The sequence below is a fragment of the Bactrocera tryoni genome, chromosome 4 (assembly GCF_016617805.1).
Source record: "Bactrocera tryoni isolate S06 chromosome 4, CSIRO_BtryS06_freeze2, whole genome shotgun sequence".
Lineage (NCBI taxonomy): Eukaryota > Metazoa > Arthropoda > Insecta > Diptera > Tephritidae > Bactrocera > Bactrocera tryoni.
In genome coordinates, this window is record NC_052502.1 from 17914374 (window position 1) to 17939211 (window position 24838).

Here is a 24838-nt window from a genome sequence, read left to right on the forward strand (position 1 = left end):
GCATATTTCAAGAGACTTGTTTACAGTATTCGTTTTGAAAACAAGTAGCCTTATCGGGGCGAGTTGAGCAAAAACGCGTTTCATATCCAACGTATTCACCAAAATCATTCGAACGTACTCGCTCTTTTGCCATCACTCTAACAATTGTCTGCGGAGTTTCGAACACCATAGCAATCGCTTTTTCAACTGAATCACAGTAAGCTCTTTCCAACATTCGTAACGACTCCGCACACGATATTTGGTATATCGACTTGACAGATCGCGATCATATTTGGCATAGAAATTAAGAAAGCCCCGACAATTTAGCAAAATACAAAATATGGAGCAAACTACGCCCAATACGGGAAATTTGTAATTTCCGGGTTCTTTTTTGTCAGAATATATTTGAGACACAAACCACATAGTGGACTTGATACGAAAAGGCGGATCACAAAGCTCTAAGTAAATTTAAAATTTACTCCAAAACTCCTTCCGGATATTCAAAGCAGTCCAAATACACCTTCTTTGGATTGAAAATAGTTTCTGAGTTCGCTGACTTACTGCGAGAACATCGACTTCATGCGTTAAAACTAAGAATACGAATCGAGTCGATAAAAAATTTTCAAGATTGGAACAACCCTTTTTTATCTTCGTATGAAGTTTGATTGGACGAGTTTCCTAGAAATTTTGTGTTGCCAAAGAAATCCTAGCTACGGAATCGTTGAAAATATATTCAGTGAAGGTCGCGAAGTCATCGAAAATTTGCTTAAAGCGAATCGTGCACCCACCTCTCTTAAAGACGATGACATCGAAAAAGTTAAAGTAAACAGTCGTGTTTACATCACACAGGATCAGAGCATCTTAATATCCCTTATGGATCCACTCAACATGATAGAGTTAAGCTTTTGGTATAGAGAATATACTGAATGCTAGACTCGCTTCTAAAACCTGAATCTATAGCGAAAAAAAGAGATTTAAAAAAGTTATATCAACCTTGTATTGGAAAAATTAAATAAGAGCTCCCAAACTTTTTTTATATTAATAATAAAGATTTTTGTAAGCGGTCATATTACTTTATCCACCACTGTTTCATATGAGAAAAGCAATTAAACACTTAAATTATACAATTGTTTCATAATTTCGCGTATCGTACTGAAATTATACAGTTTTATGACTAGTCAATTTTGCAATTACACCCACCACCAGATGGGATTACATAACAGAATTTTAAATTATATGTGCTTATTTAGAAGGTTTGGTTTGTCATGAACATGTACTTGTAGAAGGTTGAAACAATATTGGAGGGATCACTAAGGGGGGAAAGTGTTGACAAACATTAAACAAGGTTGGTTAGGATTTTTATTTTCAATTAATTATAATTCACATAATAACTATTTTTTAATAAATGTTATGCGTGTTCAACCTTAAGTTGATGATTTTTTGAAATTAATGGTGTTTTTTATTAACTCCAAAAAAAGTGCGGTTCAAAATTGGTTCGAAGCGTCATAAGTAACAAATTGAATAAAGATAACGGTTGGCATTTTGTGGATATTTTAATCACGCTATTCTGTTTTTTGAAGTGCGGATGAATTTAGTGAAGCAAGTTTCTTCAAAATCGATCCAGTTGTTCTTCAGTTATAACTACTAATGTAACTTTTTCATTTATTTAAGTTAAGACTACAAAGACTTATGCTTAATATTTTGAAATTTAATATATCTCTTAATACTCCTTAAGCATTCTGATGTTTCCATTATAATACCTTTTCTTTTATTCACACTTTTGCAATTTAATCTTCTTTGCTTTTTTGATCGAAAACAAATATTTATGGCCGAGAACACGAAAACTGGTTTTCGTACTCAAAACGATTTGCACAAACACGATTTTTGCTACTTTATTTGTGTGGCTAGATATTGTATAATTTTTTGTATCGCCATAGTCTTTAATTACTTATCAATTTGTTTATGTAATCTTCTCGGATTGAAAAATATTACAATTTAAAGGCAATAAAATTAAACGAAGGTAATTTATTAAATGAAATAATATTTTAGCGCCTACCGTAGTTTATTTGTTGTTTGCTGTTAATCTGTTGAGTGCTAAAAACTCTTGTTCCAAATAAAATTTATGATAATTAATTCAAAATAGACTACCAATTGGAAGAAAACTATGCCAATGACCGACTGAACTTCTTAATATTGAAACAGTTCTTTTTGTTTTTATTTTTTTCCCCATTTCAAATATATACAATTTTGCGTTTGATTGTATGCTTTTTTGGCCCACTTTAACCCCAATCTTTGCTATTTTTTTCAAAGTGGATTTCTTGCCGATCAATGCTCATATTCATCTATGAGATAGATGGATTTGATAGACTTTTTGTAGACTTCATTATGTTTCTCTTCATCTGTTGCTATTGTTTAGTGACATAAAACATAATCCATTATTTTTGAGTAATACTTTAAATTGAAAATTCGTAACGAAATAAAAAACCAGATTCGGTCCAGTTACGTAGATCCAAATTAATTAATCATTTCATATCTCCTCCGTAGATATCAGAGCTTCGAGAGAGGAAAGGATCGCAAAGAGTTTAATCAGCTCGTCGACGTGGATATCTTCAAAAATACTGCGACCAAGAGTCGATATATCCTAGCGGATGGTGCACATCCTCAGAGAAGACATACGGTACACACTGAAGTCCCTATTGCCGCAATGAAGTGGATTATCGAAGAAGACCCGACTGGGTCCATCCGCTATCGTGTACAACAATTGAGCCGCACGTTCAGTGAATGGGTCCAAAACGGAAAGGTCACCGATCTTGAAATTCACGAGAAAATGTTGTACAGCGAAGGAGCACACTTTTGGGTGAACTGTCACACTTTGAGTGTTGATAATCCACAAAGCATTGTTGAAACGCCATCAAAGCGTCATTGTTTGGCGTGCTCTATGGGTAGAAAGAATCATTGATCGATAGTTCTTCAAAAATGATTCCGGCAATAATATTACAGACAATGAAGAATGCTATAAAGCCATGATTAATAGTTTTTTCAATTAGAAGATACTGATGTGGATGACATTTGGTTCCAATAAAATGCCATTACATGCCATACAGCCCACGAAACAATAAATTTATTGAAGAACAATTTTGGTGAGCTCAGTATCTCGAGCGATGGGTCTGTGGTGTGGCCTCCAAGACTGTGCGATTTAACATCTTGGACTATTTTTTGTGGAGTTATTTGAAGTCTTTTGACTACGCAGATAAATTTGAGACGATTGACGCCTTGGAAGACAATATTGCTGCAAAAACTAGACGAAAGTTGTACCACCCGGTTTGAAATTGTTCGAGCCAGCCCTGTCGGTCACTTGTTCGAAACCATTTTTAAATCATAATTGCAAAACTTTTTTTTTTTAATAAAGTTAAAATCTTGGCCATAACAATATATCAAAGTGTTCTTTCTTCTTGAAAACAACATGTCTAAAAAAAAAGTAAAAGTCATTTTTTTTAGTGCAAAAGTTATATATTTTTGACGAATAAGGTGAAAAAGTGCTTGTAGCAAAAGTAATTGTGAAACCTATAGTTAATACGTTTTTAAATAGTAGAACCTGAATTATTGCGAATTTGAAAAAAAAAACATTTGGGGGTTCACCATAAAGTCTTCTGACGTTTATCTTGTTTTAATACTACTTTTTTTCCAAGAAATGGAAATATTAAATATGATGTCTGCACAAGAGTATACCCAGCAAGAAATAAGCATGTATTCAAAAATTTTTGGAGTTGTCTACTTTGTTAGGACACTATGGTACTTCATTTTGATTTGTTTTAATTTAAAAAAATTTAACATTTAAGTGATGTTCATAATGCAGTATAATCACATCTAAATATATTTTTTTTGGTTAATAGCTATTTGCAAATATATGTATGTATTTTATATGGGGTCTATTAATATCTCTAGCCTTAATAGTATTTTTCGGGATGATTCTAATGATACATTGTGGTAGTCTGTATATTGTCAGTTCCCTTTCTTTTCAATACCTTTTACTACCAATCCTTACCTAAAATCCGTTTCTGTTGGATTCCCAATAATCTTGGTAAAAAAATATTTTTTCACTTAATAAAATCCCCAGTAGATAAAAATAGTAGTCATAAACAATGAAACACGAAAAGTAATTTAGTAAAATTCTACCAAAGTTATGCCCGTTGTTTCGCCTAAATTGTTTCGCTGGCGTGCGAGCGTCACATCCAGTTAGTGCGAACAATCGAAGCACTAGTCGGTAGCGCAGAGCAAAGAATAGATGCTGTTAAAAGCGTATAAAAAATATATTGGAGAAAACAAGCAATAAGCTATAAAAAATTTACTATGTCGTATATTGTATTTTATGCGGCTTGTTTACTAATGTCCATTTAAGCGTGAATTATGTCTGCAATTTTATGGCGATTCGGTTAATGAAGAGATAAAAACAAAAATCTTGTATCAACGAAAAAAGAACTTAAAAACTGTTCCAAGAATTAAGAACGCTATTTAATGGAAGTCATCATTCATTCTTCATGATTTCTCTTCTGGTTATGAAAATCAAATAGATAACCAATTTAATAATTAATCATTTGAAATTCGTTTATTTTATTTGTTTACTTGGTTTTGGTTTTCCTACCATTATTTGTGGTTTAAAAACTCATAGGTGGTCGGTCACTTTTTATGTTGAGAATTTTAACCACCTTTCTCTGTTTAATACGATGTTTTTGTCATAATCAAAGCCAAAGAGAGAGAGCGAAATATAAATATATAAACTGTAAGGTATGTACGAGAGATCTTTGTGTATGATTTCAGAGAAAAGTCTTTTAAATAGAAAAGTATGTTATTCAGTTCTGTTCTCAAGAGGGTAAGCTTTGAGTTGAATTTGATCAGGGTGTGAACGAACTTTGGTTCCAACAAGACAGCACTACATGCCATACAGCCAACGAAACAATCAATTTATTGAAGAACATTTTTGGTGAGAGTATCTCGAGTCGTGGGTCTGTTGTTTGGTCTCCCATTTAACAACCTGTACTATTTTTGTGGAGTTATGTGAAAGCCCCTGTCTACGCAGATAAATTTGACAATTGACGCATTGAAAGACAATATTGCTGCAAAAAGTGGTCGAAAATCTAGATATACATATACAATAGCTGTTTTAAAGTCAGCATAAAGGATCACAATGAGAATTCTCACAACAGCCAATTGTACGCATCGGAATTGACCCGGAGTTTATCCGGCCAAGGACTGTTATTTTGGAGATCTAACCCCGTTTAGATCGGTAAGTCTTACTTTAAGTTTGTCGCCAAAAGGCTCCACATAAACTCCACCTCGTTTAGGTGTAATACATGCAACGCATGGAGCCATCTTGTGGACCATAGAGTGGACCTACGCTCTACTGCGACCTTTTCCTCTACGGCTGTCTAATTGGCACCTAGTTCGTACACTGGGCCGCTACCCCACCCGAGTGGCCAATAGAGGACCTCCACGATCCATAGGTGCTCAAGTAGGCAGCATGACTCTCATTATGATCAGTAAAGTGCGACAATCGCCTCTGCAGGTTAGCTGCAATAACCACTACCTACACGCCACGCCCAGGATTTTACAATCCACTGCAAGGAACTCCAGAGGAAGTCCGTGAATATAGTTGCATTTATGAACCGACTTTATATATATTACATATATTATAGGCGACCTTAACGCGCACCACGATCTTTGGCATTCCTGACTGTCAAATAATCGTACGGAAAAAGAGCTGGCGGAACAGATGAACGCTCTGGCATTCTGCGCCTCCTACCAGAATTATGGGCAACTGTAATAGCTCGATCAATATTACCATTGCCTGTGATGGTCTGATAAATAACATAACTTGGCGATCTATGCCAACTCCCGCGTCAGATTATCTGCCCATAATTATTAACAAAACTTACTGAGACGGCTTGAAAGAACTTATCGAGACACTTTCCTACGGATGTAATCGTTGGCGAACGTCAACTCCACAAGGTAATCGCAGCGGCTACCGCTCACTTCTTTCCGGCTGGAAGAATCGCTAGACTTCGTCCTAATTTCCCAGTTAAAGCTGCTGTTTTAGCTAAATAGCGCGACACCTTACGCTATGCTGTGATGCCCGAATAAAGGATCTCAGTTTGGAGATCCGGCGAATGGTAAACCAATACAAGCGTATAAAAAGAATAGAGCACTTGAAATCCTGTGACCTCCCCACCGGTGTGAGTAAGATTTGGACTACTGTCAAGGCTTTGTCATCAACAAGTCGTCCAAATCGTCCAAATCCATTGTTCCTAATGAAACCAATATGCTGATGACAAAGCAAGACGCACCGTGTCATACATAAGTGAAAACGATGGCAAAAATCCATGGTAAATGGGCTTCGAATTGCCTTTGCATCTACCGTATTCTTGAGATCTGGCCCCGTTACAATTTTCTGTTCTCAGATTTCAAAAGAATCCAATGTCCAATGAAGAGGTGATCGACGAGACTGCGGTCTATTTCGAAGCAAAAGAAAAATCCCAGTACACAAATTATATCGAAAAGATGGAATGTCGCTCAATAAGTGCAGCAACTCCAGAGGAAACCACGTTAAATAAAAAAAAAGAATTTTGCAAAAAAAAATGTTATTTACAGTGGTAGGCCGGGAACTTTCGAAATGACCTGTTTTCGACTTATATGCTTATATATAGTATGTTGTACATTTAAAGTCTAAGGAAGGTTTAGCTTAATTGAAACCAACTTTGGAATGCTTTGCTTTAAATATTTTTTGATTCAACGGAACGGTGTGAGAGATCTATGGTTTGGCTTAAAGCTCTCGGTACCAAAACCATAAGTATAAAAGTCAATATTATAGATCGATGATCGATTTTGTTTTGTAGTTAAATTAAATATCCTCACTGAATTTAGTTAATGTGGTTTGACTGGTTCGTTGGTTTTGTGCTTTAAACACAGAGCACGACCACTCCCACTTTTCGAAAATTAGCAAGACGTCTCCGTTGCTTACTCTGATAACTTCCAGCACAAACTTGAAATAAGATAAACAAAACAGTGAAAATTAATTTGAATAAAATTATACAAAATTTCTATTGGCACTCGATAGAACAGACTGTAAGAACATGATCGGAATACTAACTGCTCACTATCTGGTGGACACACACGCCCGCATAATGGGGCTGACAGATCGAGAAGAGTGCAGGAAACGTTTAGAGCAATGCACCAGAGAAACAATGGAACATCTCTTGTGCACTTGTCCCGAATTGGCACGACTACGCTGTAAGCATCTGGGGTTACCATGGTATGGTACACTGGAGGAGGTATCGATAGTGAGGCCACTATAAAGATGACTATTCCTCATAGACCTAGCAACTGAACTCAATATATATGCGTGCCTCATTGGCCTATCTTAACATAATACTAAGTATGAATAAAATCGTTATTTAGGCGTGACAGCGGCTTGACGAAGTCCACATTATAGGAACTTTGCTCTAAGTTACTCGACAAAAATTACGAAAAAGTTGACCAAAATTTATGGAAATGAAATGAGCCTGCTTAAATTTTTCAAACAATCTATTTTTTTTTATAGAAATAACAGAAATCATGTTCATTAATTTATTAAATTCTAACACAAGTTCTATCTAAATTAGCCATGATTTCAAAAAAATATACTCACAATATTCTCTTGAAACCACGAAACAAAGCTTTAAGAACGTGACTGTCTACCACAAAAAATATTTAATATTCATAGAAAAAACAGTGAAAATAATCAAAAATTTAATGCTTTCATTTTGATTTAAATTAAACAAGTTGAATACCTGGGAAATCCATTAATTTAGAAATTACAAATAAGCATTCAAATCATATCGATGTTTCAATAAGCTTTTATAATAAAGTGATTTGTCAAAATCATAGTTCTTTTTTGGCGAACACGTTCATTGTCACAAACGTATGTGAAACGATATACCTACATATAAGTAGTTATGTATACCTAAACCAATGACGATGATTAATCAAAAGTCACTACGTCACTGATAGCAGCAACAATAGCAGAGGGTGAGCTGGTAAAGCCGGCTGAACAATATCTTCTAGGCACGCAATAAAGCGGTGAGAATGTTTTGCATTCACATATGATCGCTAATAAAGCATATATGTAAATCTACATATATGTAGGTATATGCTTCAGAGAGTAATACTGACAGAGCACAGGCCCACAAAAGTAAAAAAACCGTGATTGATCGGCGAGGTTCTATGTCAGCAGTAAATATATATTCATTACTAAAACAAATAAGTTTGAAATTTTGATAAAAAAATTTGGTCTCAGGTTTCCAACAGCTTCTGTCGGAGGAACCAAACCTTTTGAGATATTATTATTTTCACCCGCGATTCTACATTTGTAGATTTCTGGCTATGTTTCTGTAGATAAATGAATTTGTTTGTATTTTTTATGACTTGTAATTCAATATCATATGTAGAAGTATTGTTATCTGTATGTATGTGTGCATTTTGCCGGTTATAAAATTTACATTTTTGTTTCCACTTCTTCTAAATGTTTTTATTTTACTAATTTCGTAGCGTAATTTGTTGATGTTGAAAGTGGCATCTGGTTTGGTGTCGTTAAATTTCATATGGAATAAAAAATCGAGAAAACCTGTTTCGCATACAAATTACGAGAGCTCGCTGTCATTACGAATAGGTTATGGGACGCATGCGCTACAAAAAAGTGGATGACTACTTCGATTCTACAAAGTGTAGAGAGATGAACGACGGCTTTTTTTATATAAAATTTATACTTTTATTACTGAGGAGATGATTGTTAAGGAGTTAAGATAATTTTTTTCTGCTTACCTTAGTTCCTTCAAAACCTGGTATAACACAAGGTTTGGAACACGGCTGACACAAAAATTTCAAAACCTGGAATAACACAAGGTTTGGAACAAAACAAAAATTCGAAAGAAAGAAAAAAACGTTGACTTCACGCTTCAGAGATTCCAGAATTTCCGTGGAAGTACTTTTATCGTTCGGTTTGTATGACAGCTCTATGATATAGTGGCTCAATCTGAACAATTTGAGCGGAGATTGCACCGTTTTTTGTATAATATTCCCTGTCAAATATCTTGAAGATATCTTGCCAAACGAAAAAGTTGTCCATACAAGCACTTCATTGCGATTGTTCAGTTTGTATGACAGCTGGATGCTATAGTGATCTGATCTCGGCGATTTTTGCAAATGGCGATTATTTCAGATCATTTCAGAATGATATTTCAAAAACTGATGGAATAGTTTGCGTATATAAATAAGATGTGACTACATCGATTAAGCTGATAGTCATTTATATATAGTATGTATGATTTACATTTTAAAGGGTGTCCGGCGTTTCCTTCTGGGTGTTACAAAATTCATAGCAAACTTAATATACCAAAAGCCCTCTTTTAGGCCTTTAGGAAAGATGTATAGTAACTAAGTTACATTGTAGCGGCATCACAGAACATTTATCTCTGAGGTCATTTAGAATAAGAGGAAACCATAGTATGTACACGGTTATAGAAACATTTGAGCATTTGCTCTGCGACTGCTGGATTGAGGCGAATATCAACTATATACATATAAATATATAAGAAGGTTTCTGTTTTATGAAGATCACATTGTATGTGGATTTAAACGAGCTCCGAAAATTGTTCTTTTATCACTGATAAGCTTTTTCTGGCAGTGTCTTACAGAATTATGAACCGAGGGACCAATTTCGACTTGAACTATCAACTAACAGAAACAAAGGCTTTGTCTTCAAAGTAAAAGATAGACTAGAGCTAGAGTTCTCAAGACATGACGGAAAAAATCTATGTAGTCAATAATTACACTCATCTCGGTTTCTAATAATCCAACATTATCAACCATAGAGAAAATTCGTACGGGGGCCGATATGATGACTTCCTGTCGTATACTGCAAAAGAAACTTCTGTGGATTGCTTTAAAATTATATAACAATAACATTAACTCCAAATTTTTCAAAGAATTATCACATCTCAAAAACTACAAATCAAAAATCTCACAACTTATCTATTAAAACCGCGTGTAGGGTGAATTCAGAAAGAAAACAAAAAGTAAGAAAGCGCAATCGTTGATTGGGAGAAGAACATTTTCGCATATCTGAATTTCATGCCTCAATAATATGCAAAGTAATCAGTGAGCACATCGACTGGTTGACGGAGATTGAGGTTTCCCCCAAACGTGCTGTTTACACTGATATACATAAATATATATATAATATAGTAAGAATAGGTTTGTACATGCACAAGTAAGTTGAATGTTATTATGAGTGTATTATCGGTTAATCCATGATCAAGACTTTTTATTCGCATTGCGCTCTAGCGGGGCAAGGGGGTAGACAGTGATGAAACTAAAGTTTTTGCACTGCTCGCTGAATGTTGTCTTTTGTAGCAGCGGTATTTTAATTGGCGCCTAGAATGGGTTCTATATAAGCGCATCTGCGGGTATTGAGCGCAACATTTGAGTTCTGATCATGCGAGCGTTTACAGTGTTTAGTTTGTTAGCAGTTTCACTGGCCTTGAGCAACGGTAAGGATGACGGAGTGAGTTTAGTTTAGAGTATGTTCACGAAGTTTGTCATTTCTTTTGCAGGCTATGGAGTATCACATAGCGGTGGAGGGTCCGGTGGACTAGGTTTAGGTCTTGGACTTGATATTGGTGGTAAAGGCGGCCTTTTGGGTCTTGGCTTAGGAGGTGGCGCGAGTTTGAGTTCGGCATCCGCTAATGCGGCAAGCAGTTCCGGTTCCGGTTCAGGTTATGGTGGCAGCGGTTATGGTGGAAGTGGAGCCGGTGGCGCAAGTGCTGGTGGTTCTGCGTCGAGCGGGCTTGGACTGGGTCTAGGCCTTGGCGCTGGTCTGGGTGGCAGTGGTGGGCATGGTGGGGCTAGTGCTGGAGGCTCATCCGGTGCAGGCGCTGGTGGTGGCTTTGATGGAGGCGCTGGCGGCTTAGGCGGCGCTGGTGGTTATGGCGGCGGTAAAGGCGCATCTGGTGGATACGGTTCATCTGGTGCTTCCGCTGGTAGTTCAGCCAGTGCTGGCGCAGGCGGCGGCGGCGGTGGCGGATTTGATGGAGGTCTTGGCGGTGGACTCGGTGGTGGTTCAGCCAATGCTGGCGCCGGAGGTGGATTTAATGGAGGCTTTGGAGGTGGACTAGGTGGCAGTAAAGGTGGTGCCGGAGGATATGGTTCAGCTGGTGGGTCCGCTGGTGGTTCAGCCGGTGCAGGAGGCTTTGGAGGTGGACTAGGTGGTGGTGCCGGTGGTTCAGGCAGTGCTGGCGGTAATGGTGGCGGCAAAGGCAATGCCGGCGGATATGGTTCAGCTGGCGGATCCGCTGGTGGCTCAGCCGGTTCCGGCGCCGGTGGTGGTTTTGATGGAGGCTTCGGAGGTGGATCTGGCGGTTTCGGCGGCAAAGGCAATGCCGGCGGATATGGTTCAGCTGGCGGATCCGCCGGTGGCTCAGCCGGTGGTCAAGGTAGCGCCGGCGGACATGGATCAGCATCGGCCGGTGGTTCGGCTAACTCTGGCGCTGGAGGTTTCGGAGGTGGACTTGGTGGTGGCTCTGGCAATGCAGGAGGCGCTGGTGGTTTTGGCGGCGGTAAAGGTGGTTCCGGAGGACATGGTTCAGCTGGTGGTTCTGCCAATGCTGGCGCCGGAGGTGGATTTGATGGAGGCTTTGGAGGCGGACTAGGTGGCGGTTCAGGCGGCGCTGGTAGTTATGGTGGCGGTAAAGGTGCTGCCGGAGGACATGGTTCAGCTGGTGGATCCGCTGGTGGTTCAGCCGGTTCCGGCGCAGGTGGTGGTTTTGATGGAGGTTTCGGAGGTGGACCTGGAGGTTTTGGCGGCGGTCAAGGTAGCGCCGGCGGACATGGATCAGCATCTGCCGGTAGCTCGGCTAACTCTGGCGCCGGAGCTTTCGGAGGCGGACTTAGTGGTGGCTCTGGCGGTGCAGGAATTGGTGGTAGTTATGGCGGCGGTAAAGGTGGTGCCGGAGGACAGGGTTCAGCTGGTGGTCCTGCCGGTGCCAGCGCTGGAGGCGGATTTGACGGAGGCTTTGGAGGTGGATTAGGTGGAGGAGCTGGTGGTGCTGGAGGTTTCGGTGGTGGAAAAGGTGGAGCTGGAGGACAAGGTTCAGCATCAGCAGGTGGCTCTGCTGGAATTGGATTTGGTGCCGGTGGAGCCGGTGGTTATGGCGGCGGTAAAGGCGGTGCTGGTGGATTTGGATCTGCAGGCTCCGGCGGAGGTGCCGGTTTCGATGGCGGCTTTGGTGGTAGTGCTGGCGGCCAAGGTGGCGGTCACGGCCATAGAAAACACGGACAACATGGTCATGGCGCCGGCGGTCCTGGTTTAGGTCTCGGTCTTGGTCTTGGCCTAGGTGGAGGTTTGGCCGGACCTGGCAGTTTCGGTGGCTCCGGCGGTTTTGGTGGCGGTAGTGCTGGTGGCGCCGGCGGCAGTGGTGCCGGAGGTTTTGGCGGCAGTGGTGCTGGAGGTGCCGGTGGCTATGGCGCTGGTGGTCGTGGTGGTGCAGGTGGTTATGGCGGCAGTGGAGGCTATGGTGGTGCAAGTAGTTCTGCTCATTCGTCAGCATCGTCGTCAGCATCAGCTTCAGCATCGGCATCAGCATCGTCAGGTTCCTTCAAAACAGGATATGGCCGATAAGCAACACTTAGCTTTCCCATTTACTCGCATATAAGTACTACATAAGTTTTTTAGAAAAGCAGAGATTTTTTGTGTTCTATTATAAGTAGAAATAGCATTGTAAATTCGCATTGTGATTGAGAACAAATGAAATAATTTTCAATAAAGTAATTTTTAACGACTTTTAAAACCGGTTTGTCTGTATGCAAATATCAAAATTGCTGATTACGAAATATTGAGTTATGGCAATTATTGCAGTGTATAGTAATTTTGTGAGGTGATTAAGATGTTTTCAATGAGAGGAAAACAATTTTTTTTTTGTAATACCATTACACAAGTGAAAATTAATTAACTTAAACATGACCGAATATTATAAATGATTTTTTTTATCAAAACCATAAAATATTAGTAAAAACTGCGATCCATGAAGATAGCTTCAGTAGTAATTTAAGGTGCTACATGGAGGAAAGCATTGGAAATCTCTCTGATAATATTTATATCAAATTACCTCTTTCTCCTGAATAGGTTATATGTATTCGGTTTGCGACGAAGTTTGACAGCCAGAAGGAATCGTTGGTATATCGATAAATGATCAGCCGTTTGTACACGTCCTTATATCTGCGTATAAGAAAACTACTCCCTTAGTTCTCCCCAAGAATCTGTTCAGAATATAGTTGGTGTATAAACTGACCCATCAATTTCAAGTCCTTGTTTGTAAAACTTATTTAACGGTTTTTTCAATAGGAACGCTACAAAAGTAGACCTATAGGAACAGCAATCGACGCCATATTCTTTACCGCTCTTTTAATATTTCTCTTCAGCAGGGTTTGTCATTTCATCATAAAAAGATTTAAGGTCCAACAACGAGTCGAAATTATTAAAAATTACTGAAAACTTACAAATACGGAGTCAGTGGCCTCAACTTTGAGCGAGCTACGTAGAATTTATGGTCATCATAATCGATCTCTCAAATCAACAATTGAGCATCTTGCGGAAAAATTTGAATCCGCAGGCACAGTACAAAATGTTCCCGAGCCAATTAGACAAAGATGTGCCGGTGTGTCCGAAAATATTGCTTCCGCTAGCGCATCAATTGCGGAGGACCGCATTCCGTCTCTCACACGTCGTTCTCAAGCGTTGGGCATCTCTGTGACGGCGTTGTGACTAATTTTTCGAAAAGATCTTGGCATACATGCTTACAAGATCAAACTAAGGCAAGAACTGAAGCCGCTTGACGACCGGAATCATCGTATGTTCGTGAATTGGGCTGAACAACAACTTGAAAATGAACCGGATTTTCATCGATAAATTATCTTCAGCGATGATACGCGTACTACATAAGTCACCATTGTATCCGAAAAAAAATTACGGCTTGATGCAGTTTATGGGCCGCCGGCGTCATTGGGCCGTACTTCTTTCGTGATGATCAAGACCAGCACGTTAATGCGTTTCCCATTATCGCTCAAGGTTAACCGAATATTTTTGGCTCGAATTGGATGATATGGACTTGGACAATATGTGGTTCCAAAAAGACGGCGGCACAAGCCACACAGTTTGGAGTGTTATCTCACGAAATGGTCCAATCAATTGGCCGCTTCGATCGACCGATTTGACGCCGTTAGACTATTTCCTGTGAGGCTACGTCAAGTCTATGGTCTATGCCAACAAACCAGCGACGATTAATGGGCTTCGTACGAATATGGAACGGGAAATTGTAGAAGTAACGGGCGATTTATGCTTGAAAACCGTCGAAAATTAGGTTCAGCGTTTGAACTTTTGCTAGCATGCACTGTTGCCCATGTAAAAGTAATCGAGGCGCATACATAATAGCATCTAATGTACTTTCCCAGTGGATCGGATCACTATAAAATATACTATAGCTTTGATAGAAACTGATCTAAATTACGAATTCGGGTTGAAGATAGGAAGAAATGTCAGTTATCAAGTCAAAAATCAAATACTTTGAAATATTCATCGAAATATCGTTCACAAGATGGACGAATAGAGATAACAGGAGCACAACTATACCAAGGACCGTCAACTCCGCAGAATCCCTTGACGAATATTGCAAGGAAAGTAGTTATACAAATTATTAACTAACGGCTATACTCTCTAGATTATGCAGATTGGAATCGAGTATACGGTTCTGAAAATATTTTCTATTGTAATAAAAGTTTGACAAAAACAAAGAAGGAACATACTTGTAATGACTCATGAAAAGAAACTCCAAACTCTTTTTACTCCTGCTCAACAATTCTTTGAGACAAGTCGAGACATGGCAAACTGAATATCAAATTAACCAATAACTGCAATAATAAATCAAATTGAAAAGACTGCAGTCCACCAGCATTTGTTGACCGAACGTTGACAGTAAAATTTACGATAAAAAGGAAACAATGAATTTAATAAATAAACAAGAGAAAAGAGCCAAGAAATTCGGTGGCAACGCAGAAATGTCGTCCAGCGCACACACAGCGCAATCGTGACTACTCAAGCGGCGAATTATTGCAGGTGAAAAGTCACATGTGCAACAAACACACACACACATACATGCATACAGGTCGCATGCGCCAAATCGCATTGCATAAAATCAAATGTCAGCAATACTTGAGGAAGCCATGAGCAGCGAAATGGCGGTGTGGTGCTGCCATCAATTTGCTGTGTGCCTTGCGCTGCCTTTCGCTATGTGCTGTTGAAACGCTGAAACGCTAGGAAACCACGCACACACACATGTTTGGTAATGGTTGGGTGGTCAGCGCATGTCCGAGGAAATATTTAGTAGCAAGGAAATATATTAGTGCACGCAAATGCAGTCAACACGTCGCTCAAGAACGCCGGTTGCGGAGCTAAAGTCGCAAGAAAGCCAGAAGCAGAGCACTTAAAAGACAGCAACAACAAAGTGCAACAAGGAACACCACAAAAAGTCGGGGAAAGCACGGGGAACCTCAATGGAATCCAAAGCAATATTTCAAAGGACACGAGCCACAAGCGACACATGCCCCGCTATTGTCGTTGTTGATTTGCACTCGGTGCAACGGATTTTTGTTTTATTTTCAGGTGTGGTTTTATTGCTCTTTTTTAAATATACCCTTTTCATTGTTCTTTGCGTAACGGTTGTTTGGCTTTTATAAAATTTGCTGTCGTTGCAAGCTTAAGGAACCTCCACTGCTTGCTACATAAAACTGTCGTTTTCCAAATCGCTCTTCTCTATTGGTCGGCGGGTAGAGCTGACCTGAGCATACAAAAATCTAGTATTTGAAAGGAGGGGAATTTGTTAGTAGACGCACGTGCCGAAGACAAAATTATATTTTTAAGTAAAAGGTAATGAAACAAGCTACAATTCGCTTGAACTTATATGCTTTCTTCTTAATTTTCTTTTTTTCTCATCCAACCCAAAAGCTCGTAGTGTATAAAGTCAGGGCCGTAGAGTTAAGACCAAGACTCGGGAATGAATATACTGAATTTTTGGAGAAAAAATTTGAAAAAATTTGTTGCAAGACACAGGACCGCCCTGAGAACTCCAGGATCGGAAGAAATTGTGTCTGATCCCCCGCCCTGTCTCGTTGACTGTATATAATACTGTTGTACTCCAACATCCCTGTTATATGAAAGTAAATATCTAAGGTTTCAAAGCTTCTTCTTCGTCCACGCCTCATCATCGTATAGCAGGTCGGGAATAATGAGTGACTTATATAGATTTGTTTTCGTTCGTAGAAAGAGAGGACTTTACTTTTCAATTGCCTACTTAGTCAGAAGTAGTACCTTCTCTATTCTGATCTGCAGCTCCATTTTTTCTCAAGTATTTAATCGAAAAAGTCACACGAGCCTTGTCTGAAACCTCGTTTGCTATCGAACGACTCGGAGAGGTCATTCCCGATCCTGACGGAGCTTTTAGTATTGATAGAACCTTATACTCGTATGCGATGTAAGGGAGGTCTATCTCACTGCAGTTGGCGCAGATTGAAGGGTCTCGCTTTTTGTGGATTGAGCAGAGCACACTTGGGTTCCAATCGTTGGGCATGCTTTCGTCCGACCATATTTTATAAAGAAGCTGATATTTGAATAGCTCGGCTGGCTTTCCATCGGCCCCCGTCGCTTTGTTGTTCTGCAGACGGGTAATTGCTGTACGAACTTCTTCATAGTCGCGCAATGGAATATCATCATCGATTGAGGAATCGGATTCCCCATCTCCTATTGTTAGTCGTTCACTACCATTGCGCAAGCTGAAAAGTATTGCCTCCATAATTGCAGTATGCTCTGGGCATCCGTCACTTGACCACCTCCGGGGTTCTACAAGAGTATGCTCCGGTGTTGAAGCCTGCATCTTTTTGTAGAATTTTCGAGCATTACCCTGTCGGCCATCTTGTCAAGCTCTTCATACTCACGCATTTTGGCCTCTCTCTCGCTTCCTTCTTCAACTCAACTCTCGGAATCTATCCCATCCCGCACGTATTGTGGTCGATCGTAACGTTGCGAGGTAGGCAGTCTGTTTTCTTTCCGCTGCGACGCGGCACTTCTCACCGTACCAGCTGTTCTGTTGCATTTTTCGAAAACCAATGCTTTCGGTAGCAGCTGTTCACAAGGAGCTTGAAATGTTGTCCCACAGTTCCCTTATACCCAGCTGCTGACGAGTGCTCTCGGAGTGCAGGGGTGCAAGTCGAGTAGAAAACTGTTCGCCTGTCTGTTGTGATTGTAGCTACTCGACGTCGAATCGTCCTTGTGTTTGTTGACGTGCGTTTTTTGCTGCACAGAGGCATTGGCACCTTCCACACTGGGCATTGGCACCTTCCCAATTAAGGAAAGGGACAATCCATGTGCATGTCCTTAAATCGTAATCCTTAATACTTTTGCAGTGGTCGCCATCAAATGGGGGGTCTCCCATCCGAGTCTGTTCGTTGTGGCGGGGCCCAAACCCAGCGCACAGCCCTGTGGAGGGTTGTTTCGCGTTCTCACTTCAGCTCGCCTTCAAAACGAATTTTCTTTGGCTAACCAGACGATACTTGGGCTAAGACCGGAAATCGTGAGCTGCTTGAGCCATATGTAAAATAATCGTTTCTGGCCACTCCCAAGTGAATGGTGCTCAGAGAATTTTTCTCACTATATATAAAACGCCATCAACTGTATTTCCAAATAGCTGATATGAGGAATACCATTATAAAATAAACAACTTCCGTGGCGTATGAGGGTCATTTATATACCATATATACCATATATATGTGTACATATATCAATATATGAATGAATCGCCTTCTGCTGTTGCTTTATATATCTAACGCAGCCTTGTAAAATTCCATTTCGACTTACAGCTCAAGCTCACTTCCGCTTACACATATACACCCCCATACACACATATATGAGCTTTATTTTTCTAACTGTAAAAATTTGGAAAACGAATGTTTATAAACAAAAGTTAGCGAGTCAAAACGATTTCCGATTGTTACGTGCACTCATACCAACACATAGGCACATGTATAACATTTGTTGCAACACAAAGTATCGCATTTTGGTTTATTTAGCCAAACTTTTCACTAAGTTTTGCATTTTAATGCAATTTTTTTGGGAACTTCGGCATGTTGCATGTTTTCCGTATATATTTTGTTGTTGTTTTTTTATTTTTGTTTAGTTTCTAACGCTTTTCAGCAGTATTTTATTATGCCCACTGCTATGCGGTTTCCATTGTCTAATAAATGTCCTGCGGTGGCGGATCGTGACCGGCTCGGCCGCTTTGTTCCGTTCCAGATCGCGGTGTTGTGTTAGGCTTTTCTGTGTTTTATTTTGAATTTTATTTAGGTTTTTATTTAGATTTTTATATGGACTTTTTATTTTATTACCTAAAAATGTCAAAGCAATGAAGAATTGAACTGCAACGGAGTGCACATAAATAATTGGAATTACTCGAAATATTGCAGTTCTTTGAATTTATTGTTGAAATGAAAAATTGTCTCGGAAATAACGGTTCATGAGCTTTGTGACACTCGAAAAATGACAGTATGAAGAGACTGTTTTAGAACTGAAAGCATTATATGGTTTAAAACTGCATCACCAATACTGAGTTAATATCCCAAGTCACTTATCATCAAAACAGATTTTATGAGTTTGAGACGTTAGCCTTGTGAATAATCAAAATTTTTAGCTAAGCTCTTCATATATAGATTATGAAGAGCTATATTTTTGGTTCAAGAATTAAATATTATACGACTGATATAGAAGGCGATCCATATCTATAGATAATTTGAGCTCTAGTGCTTTAAAAGACGTGGATTATAACAAACAGGCCGTTTGAAATTTTTAAATTTGATACCCTAACATAAAATGTCACCATATTTATCCACGCTCGCACTTTGAAAGGTGGAAAATGCAAAATCCTGATTAGCTTTTTATTAGAGGCTAAGGAAGTGGAAGAAAGATAAAGATAAAAGTTAACAGAATCAATATAATCGAAGGCGACAGCCTAAAGATGAATTCTTCGGATGGCACCAACGTAAGGGGTAAGTCATCCACAGCTTAGGTGCGAAAGCTGTACGGATTCTGAAGGCCGCAACCCCGCTCACAGATATAAAAAAAAAAAATGCATCAACAGCAATTTGAGTAAGAAAATCAAGTTCTCAAAATAGTGGGGCCTTCTAGAAAATAAAAAACTTTTCGAGTCAGGTAAATGACTCCGAATACACGAGGTGAAAGAAACGCCCATGAAACGCGACCAGAAAGTCTTACTCAGAATCGACTTGTCCTTTAAAAAACGCCATAATCACATTGACAGACCAGGATGAAGTATGTTGACGGAACTACCGACCTTACTTGACGTGAAGGTTCAGTGGACCTAATCCTGTCGTCGTTTTGTAGTTGCTCTTGTAGCGGCAGAAAACTTCCCTGAAGTAATTTGAGTGAATTCTGACGAGCTAACAGTCTCTGGCCGAGGAAAAATCCGGGTCCGTTCCGGTTATGTAAACCCGACTGACATGAAAACAGGTTAATTTGTTGTCCGCGAACAGGTCGGTGTTCAAAATTAACATTGTAGTAGATACAGATACATTTAAGCAAGTCCATACTATTCTACTCTTTCAAGCTTCTGAAGCTTGTTTAAGAGACGTCAACAGAATATAAAGCAAACGCGTCGGAAATTACTAAGAAATAACTTTATTTGATTTGGTTGACGATATAGGCCGAAGCTGTTTGCTTTACCAGGACTATATAATGGACGTAAAGATCATAATCTTCTTGAGAATTACAAATAAGGATTTTGGAATTATAATAAAAATAGCAATTAATTTATTTGTGTCATTTTCTTAAAGGTAGGTCTATTCGAGATTACTTCGATCCGAAAGAGATGAGAAAGAAATTGTTGAGTACAAACGACTATGAAAAAATGCCAAAAAAATAACACAAAACATAACGCGGAAAAAGTAGTATATCAAGATTCGTAAATGTATTTTTGTTTTTGATTAAGAACATATAGTATGTTAGATTCAAATATTAATATATAGTCGAAAAAGTCTTTTCGTCTTTTGTCAATAAATGTCGTTGCAGTCGTATATGGAGATATATAGTGGTACCAATCACTTTGTATCATATCATATAATGTTGAAAAGGTGAGATTTTAAGCTTCATTTAACCAGAAAACTTAAATTTGGGGAAGTTGAAAAAAGTTACAGCTATTCAAAAATGAGTGAAAATAATGAAGAAATTCGCTATGTTTTGAGATTTTGTGTAAAGAAAGGAAGAATAACACGAAAGCCACCAATGAAATGTCTGAAGTTTACGGAGAGGATGCTGTATCAGTTCGTGTAGCACAACAAAGGTTCGCTCGCATTCATTCTAGAAATTTCGATGTGAAATGTGCATCTTGCGCTGATCGACTTCTCGTTCAAAAAGTCGATGAAACTATGGAAAAGATTGAAGTGGACCAGCACATAAGCAGCCATGACATCGGTAAGGAACTTAACATTCATCAGCAAACGGTTTTGATTCATTTAAAAAATGCTGGCTAAAAAAAGGAACTCGTTGTTTGGGTACCACATGAACTGTGAAAAATTTAATGGACCGAATTAACATCTGCGATTCTTTGCTGAAACGAAATGAAATCCAACCATTTCTGAAGCAAATGGTAACAGGAGACGAAAAGTGGATCAAATACGACAATAATGTGTGAAAAAATCATGGTCCAAGGGTGGTAAAGCTCAACAAATGGTCGCACAGACAGGATTGACACCTCGAAAGGTTATGCTGAGTGTTTGGTGTGATTGGAAAGGAATCATCTACTATGAGCTGCTCCAGCCGGGTCGAACGATTGATTATTAATTTTACTGTCAACAACTGATGAGGGTGAAGCAAGCAATCGAAAGGGCAGTAGAAAGGGCTTCGTCTTTCATCAGGAGAACGCAAGACCACACACATCTGTGATGACTCGGCAAACACTGGGAGAACTTGGTTCGAAAGTTTTGTAGCACCAGCATATAGCCCTGACCTTGCACCACCGGACTACTATTTGTTTCGGACAATGCAGAACTCTCTTAATGGAGTAAAGTTGGCTTCAAGAGAAGCCTGTGAAAATTACTTGTCGCCGAGAAACCAGAAAAGTTTTACACTGATGGATAATGTCTCTAGCGCAAAAATAGCAAAAAGTGGTCGACCAAAATGGTACATATTTATTTATTTATTTATTAGCATATATAGTATATAAAAAAATAAGTTGAAGTTTAATTAGAAATACGAAAAGTTTTTTTTCGACTACCCAATTATATTATTATATTTTATTCAAACAGTTGATATTACAGTATTTAATGTTTCCCTCTGGTGTTGGACTTCAGTGGAAGTTTATTGATGACCAGTGTCATTTATTTCATTTTTATTTATACTTATGTATTGAGCTTTATATAATAACACATCCCTACATACTAATTAATTTAAACACAAACACTTAAGCTCTGCTAAGCATTTGGAAATGTAATTCAAACAATTATGCCAAAGGTGAGCAAGTAATTAAATTCATAGCAATTTGGTGGATAGTTCACCACATTTCGATGAAAACCGCAAAATGCATAGCAACAACAATAGCAACTCAGAAATTTGATTAACAAAATATTGTGATAGTCATATCAATGTGAACTAAAGAGGCCAACTAATAAATCAAGTGATTTGCTGGCCTATTATTTACCGTTAAACAAATGTACAAATAAAAATACCTACATATATATTGAAATATATTGATTTTACTTACCATGTGTGTAAGTTCTCTCAATGCTAGGGTTGGTTTCAACTATTGACGTCGGTAAAGGTAGATCTTTTTAGAACTTTTTCTCATCTCCCTCACTTTCTTCCTTCAACTATAATAAATTGGTTTTCGACTTTTCAAGCACTTTTTGCAAAAATTCTAATATTTATGGGAAATTACCCGCAGTTGCCAATATTCTTCTATTCTTGACCTGCGTCAATGGTATAGATCTCGGTATCCGCCTTACATATTTCGTTAAGGTCTGTCATTCTGCCAGGTATGTATTTTTGTATACTCAAGAAGTTACTTTTATTTTATGAGCGGACGCTACTAGAATTTTTACGTAGCGAAAATTGTGGAGTTGATCTCAAAAGAGAATATATCTCACTTCAGTGTAAGTTTGATACTCAGATTTCTAAGGTGCGATTTTCAACTTAACGCTCGATGAATGGAAAAACCTCTTATTTAGTAATCCATATACATATAGGGCATATAATCAAAAATGTTCAATTACTTTCATAAGCGAGTGTGGTATTTATGCGAACTGTGTTAACTGCCTGTGGCCGTGTGCTTGTGGTACGTAATTTCAATTACGCTCAACGGCAAATTAATCATTGTTGGCAATGCGATGTGAATAGCGAATTGTAATGCGGTTGCGGCTTAACAGCAATGCCAAATATACATATGTACAAATACATACATACACACGTGCATACATATATACATAAAAACGTAGCATATCAGAGATTCAACTTCAGGTGGAGCGGGCAGTATTTTGTCGTTATGTAATAAATAAATTGTATTGATATGAAAATTTGAGACAAATTATAATATACATATAGTATGTATGCACGTATGTAGTACTCGTATGCAAATGCAAAGAACATTTTACAGACACATTGGAAAATAGATTTGCTTTAAAATTTACATATGTTCTTCTACTCATTTATAGTTATCGTCCCTAGCAGAATTGTTTTTTTTTTTTCGAAAATATTTTCATTTTTTGTTAAACGATTTTTATCGAAAAAACAAGATTTTCGTGACTACCAACCGCTTGCTGAGCATTTTTTGAAATTCGAAATTTAATGAAATTGATTATGTTTTCTAGGGATTTAGCCGCAGAACTAATGAATTAATGGCCAGAAACTTTCGATTCGATTTTTTTATTTCAGACAACATGAACAGTCGCTATCACCATAACCAGTGAATTACTTTTTTATGTTGGGGACTACTTTGATTTAAAAAAAAAAATATATTAAAAATGTAAAAAACGAAAAATTTTTTTTTTGTACATTTCAAAATACAAATAAAAATATATTAAAAAACTAGAGGAACCGTCCACGCTTCGCTGTGGCTGATACATAGATAATACTACTACGACCATCTATACTATTTCTATTAGTTGCATTATAACTATTCGTTAATAAGATATAGCATTTTTCTGAAGCAACTTGTGTTAGTTTACAAAAAAATGGATCCTAAAGCGTTTCGTGTAATAATAAAGCATTGCTTTTTGGGGAACCGAGGAGATGGATGCTCTAAAGAGGAGAAAGCTCTGTACAAAGTGGTTGTCTCGCAAGTTCATAATCCAACAGAACAACGAATAACTGATTCTGAGAAGTGTTTGAAATAAAACAGAATTTTTGCGTCGGTGTGTGACAATAGAAACATAGCTCCATCATGCACATGGTGAACCGGTTTTCAGGCGTGGAAAGACGAAAAAATCGGCTGGATTACTGAGCCAGTTATAATCTATTTCACTGCGTATTTGGTTGCAGTTCTTTTCTACTATTCCAAATATTAAGCAATTGTATTAGTTTTGAGGAAGAATCTGTTTAAAATTGTACGCATATATTCAAGGAAAGGAGGATGATTTGAAATATAATCTTTGTATTTATGAGTTGAATTAAATTTTGACAAAAAGAGATAAAATGTATCCTATGTCCTTACCCTGGTTCTACGCTACTTTCCCACCAATTTTCAGTTAAATCGATTCAGCCGTTCTTGAGTTATAAATGGTGTAACTAACACAACTTTCTTATATATATACATATATATAGCCGGAATTAAACAAGCATGCGACCGAAATTGAATGATTCAAATATTTGACAAATAAAAATATTGAAAAACAAAACAAACAAAAATTTAAAAAAAAAAATTGTATGGAAAAATGTTACTTTTTGGTAATTTGCCAATTTCCCTTAACATTTAGGAGGATGAAAAAATATATGTTGTCCGATTCTCCACCCTAGCCGATATGCACGCTAAGATTCACGAAAATCGGCCGATCGGTTTCAGAGGAGTTCAATAACGTACACCGTGACACGAGAATTTTATACATATACATATGTATTAGATTAAAGTGAATGAATTTTGTTGTCGCATAAAAAAAATTTTCCTAAAAAGTGGTAAAATGTATGCGTTCACAGGAGAGTACCCCTTTAAGTACTGGATGTGAGCGTCTGCTTCAAGGTTGAATTATGGAAATGCTAAAATATTTGGTTATATCAGACCAGATATTATAACTTATGTTGTAGACTATAGAATTCATAGAAACTTTCTTAAAAATCTGAGAAACATTACGTGTACGTGAATCCAATGTATATTTAAGGCAACAATTCTATCAAGTTTGTAAAAAAAAATAATAATATTTTAAATACTACTATGCGCAAAAAATAGTAAGACTTTGTTCATAATTTTAAAATTCTTAATTTATTCTTCAGAGCCTTGACGAGGGGGTCGTATCCCTCTTAACCACAATACACCTGTGCCAACTTTTTTTCCAATCCTCGAAACAGTTATTATAGGAAATTTCGGGAAAAAGTCTGCAATGCGCGCAGCGATTGAGGTTTAATTTCTTCAATTGAGTCAAAACGATTTACCGGAGCGGTCATTTGAGTTTGCCGAATAGCCAAAAGTATCACGGAGCTAAATCAGGCGAGTGTGGTGGTTGTGGCACTAAA

The 24838-nt window shown here is 38.3% G+C and overlaps 1 protein-coding gene across 6 annotated transcripts; it reads left to right on the forward strand.

Annotated features, from left to right (window-relative positions):
* Positions 1-10472: 10472 nt before the first annotated feature.
* LOC120775282 (glycine-rich cell wall structural protein-like) lies at positions 10473-12854 on the forward strand. Of its 6 annotated transcripts, XM_040105387.1 has the most exons (4): positions 10473-10559; positions 10623-11183; positions 11274-11324; positions 11442-12854. In XM_040105387.1, exons 1-4 carry the CDS (start codon positions 10505-10507, stop codon positions 12683-12685), a joined length of 1911 nt encoding a protein of 636 aa, XP_039961321.1. In that variant the 5' UTR covers positions 10473-10504; the 3' UTR covers positions 12686-12854. The 6 variants fall into 6 exon arrangements, with proteins under 6 accessions (XP_039961321.1, XP_039961318.1, XP_039961320.1 ...); XM_040105384.1 differs by having other exon boundaries at positions 10623-11437; positions 11495-12854; XM_040105386.1 differs by having other exon boundaries at positions 10623-11324.
* Positions 12855-24838: the final 11984 nt, after the last annotated feature.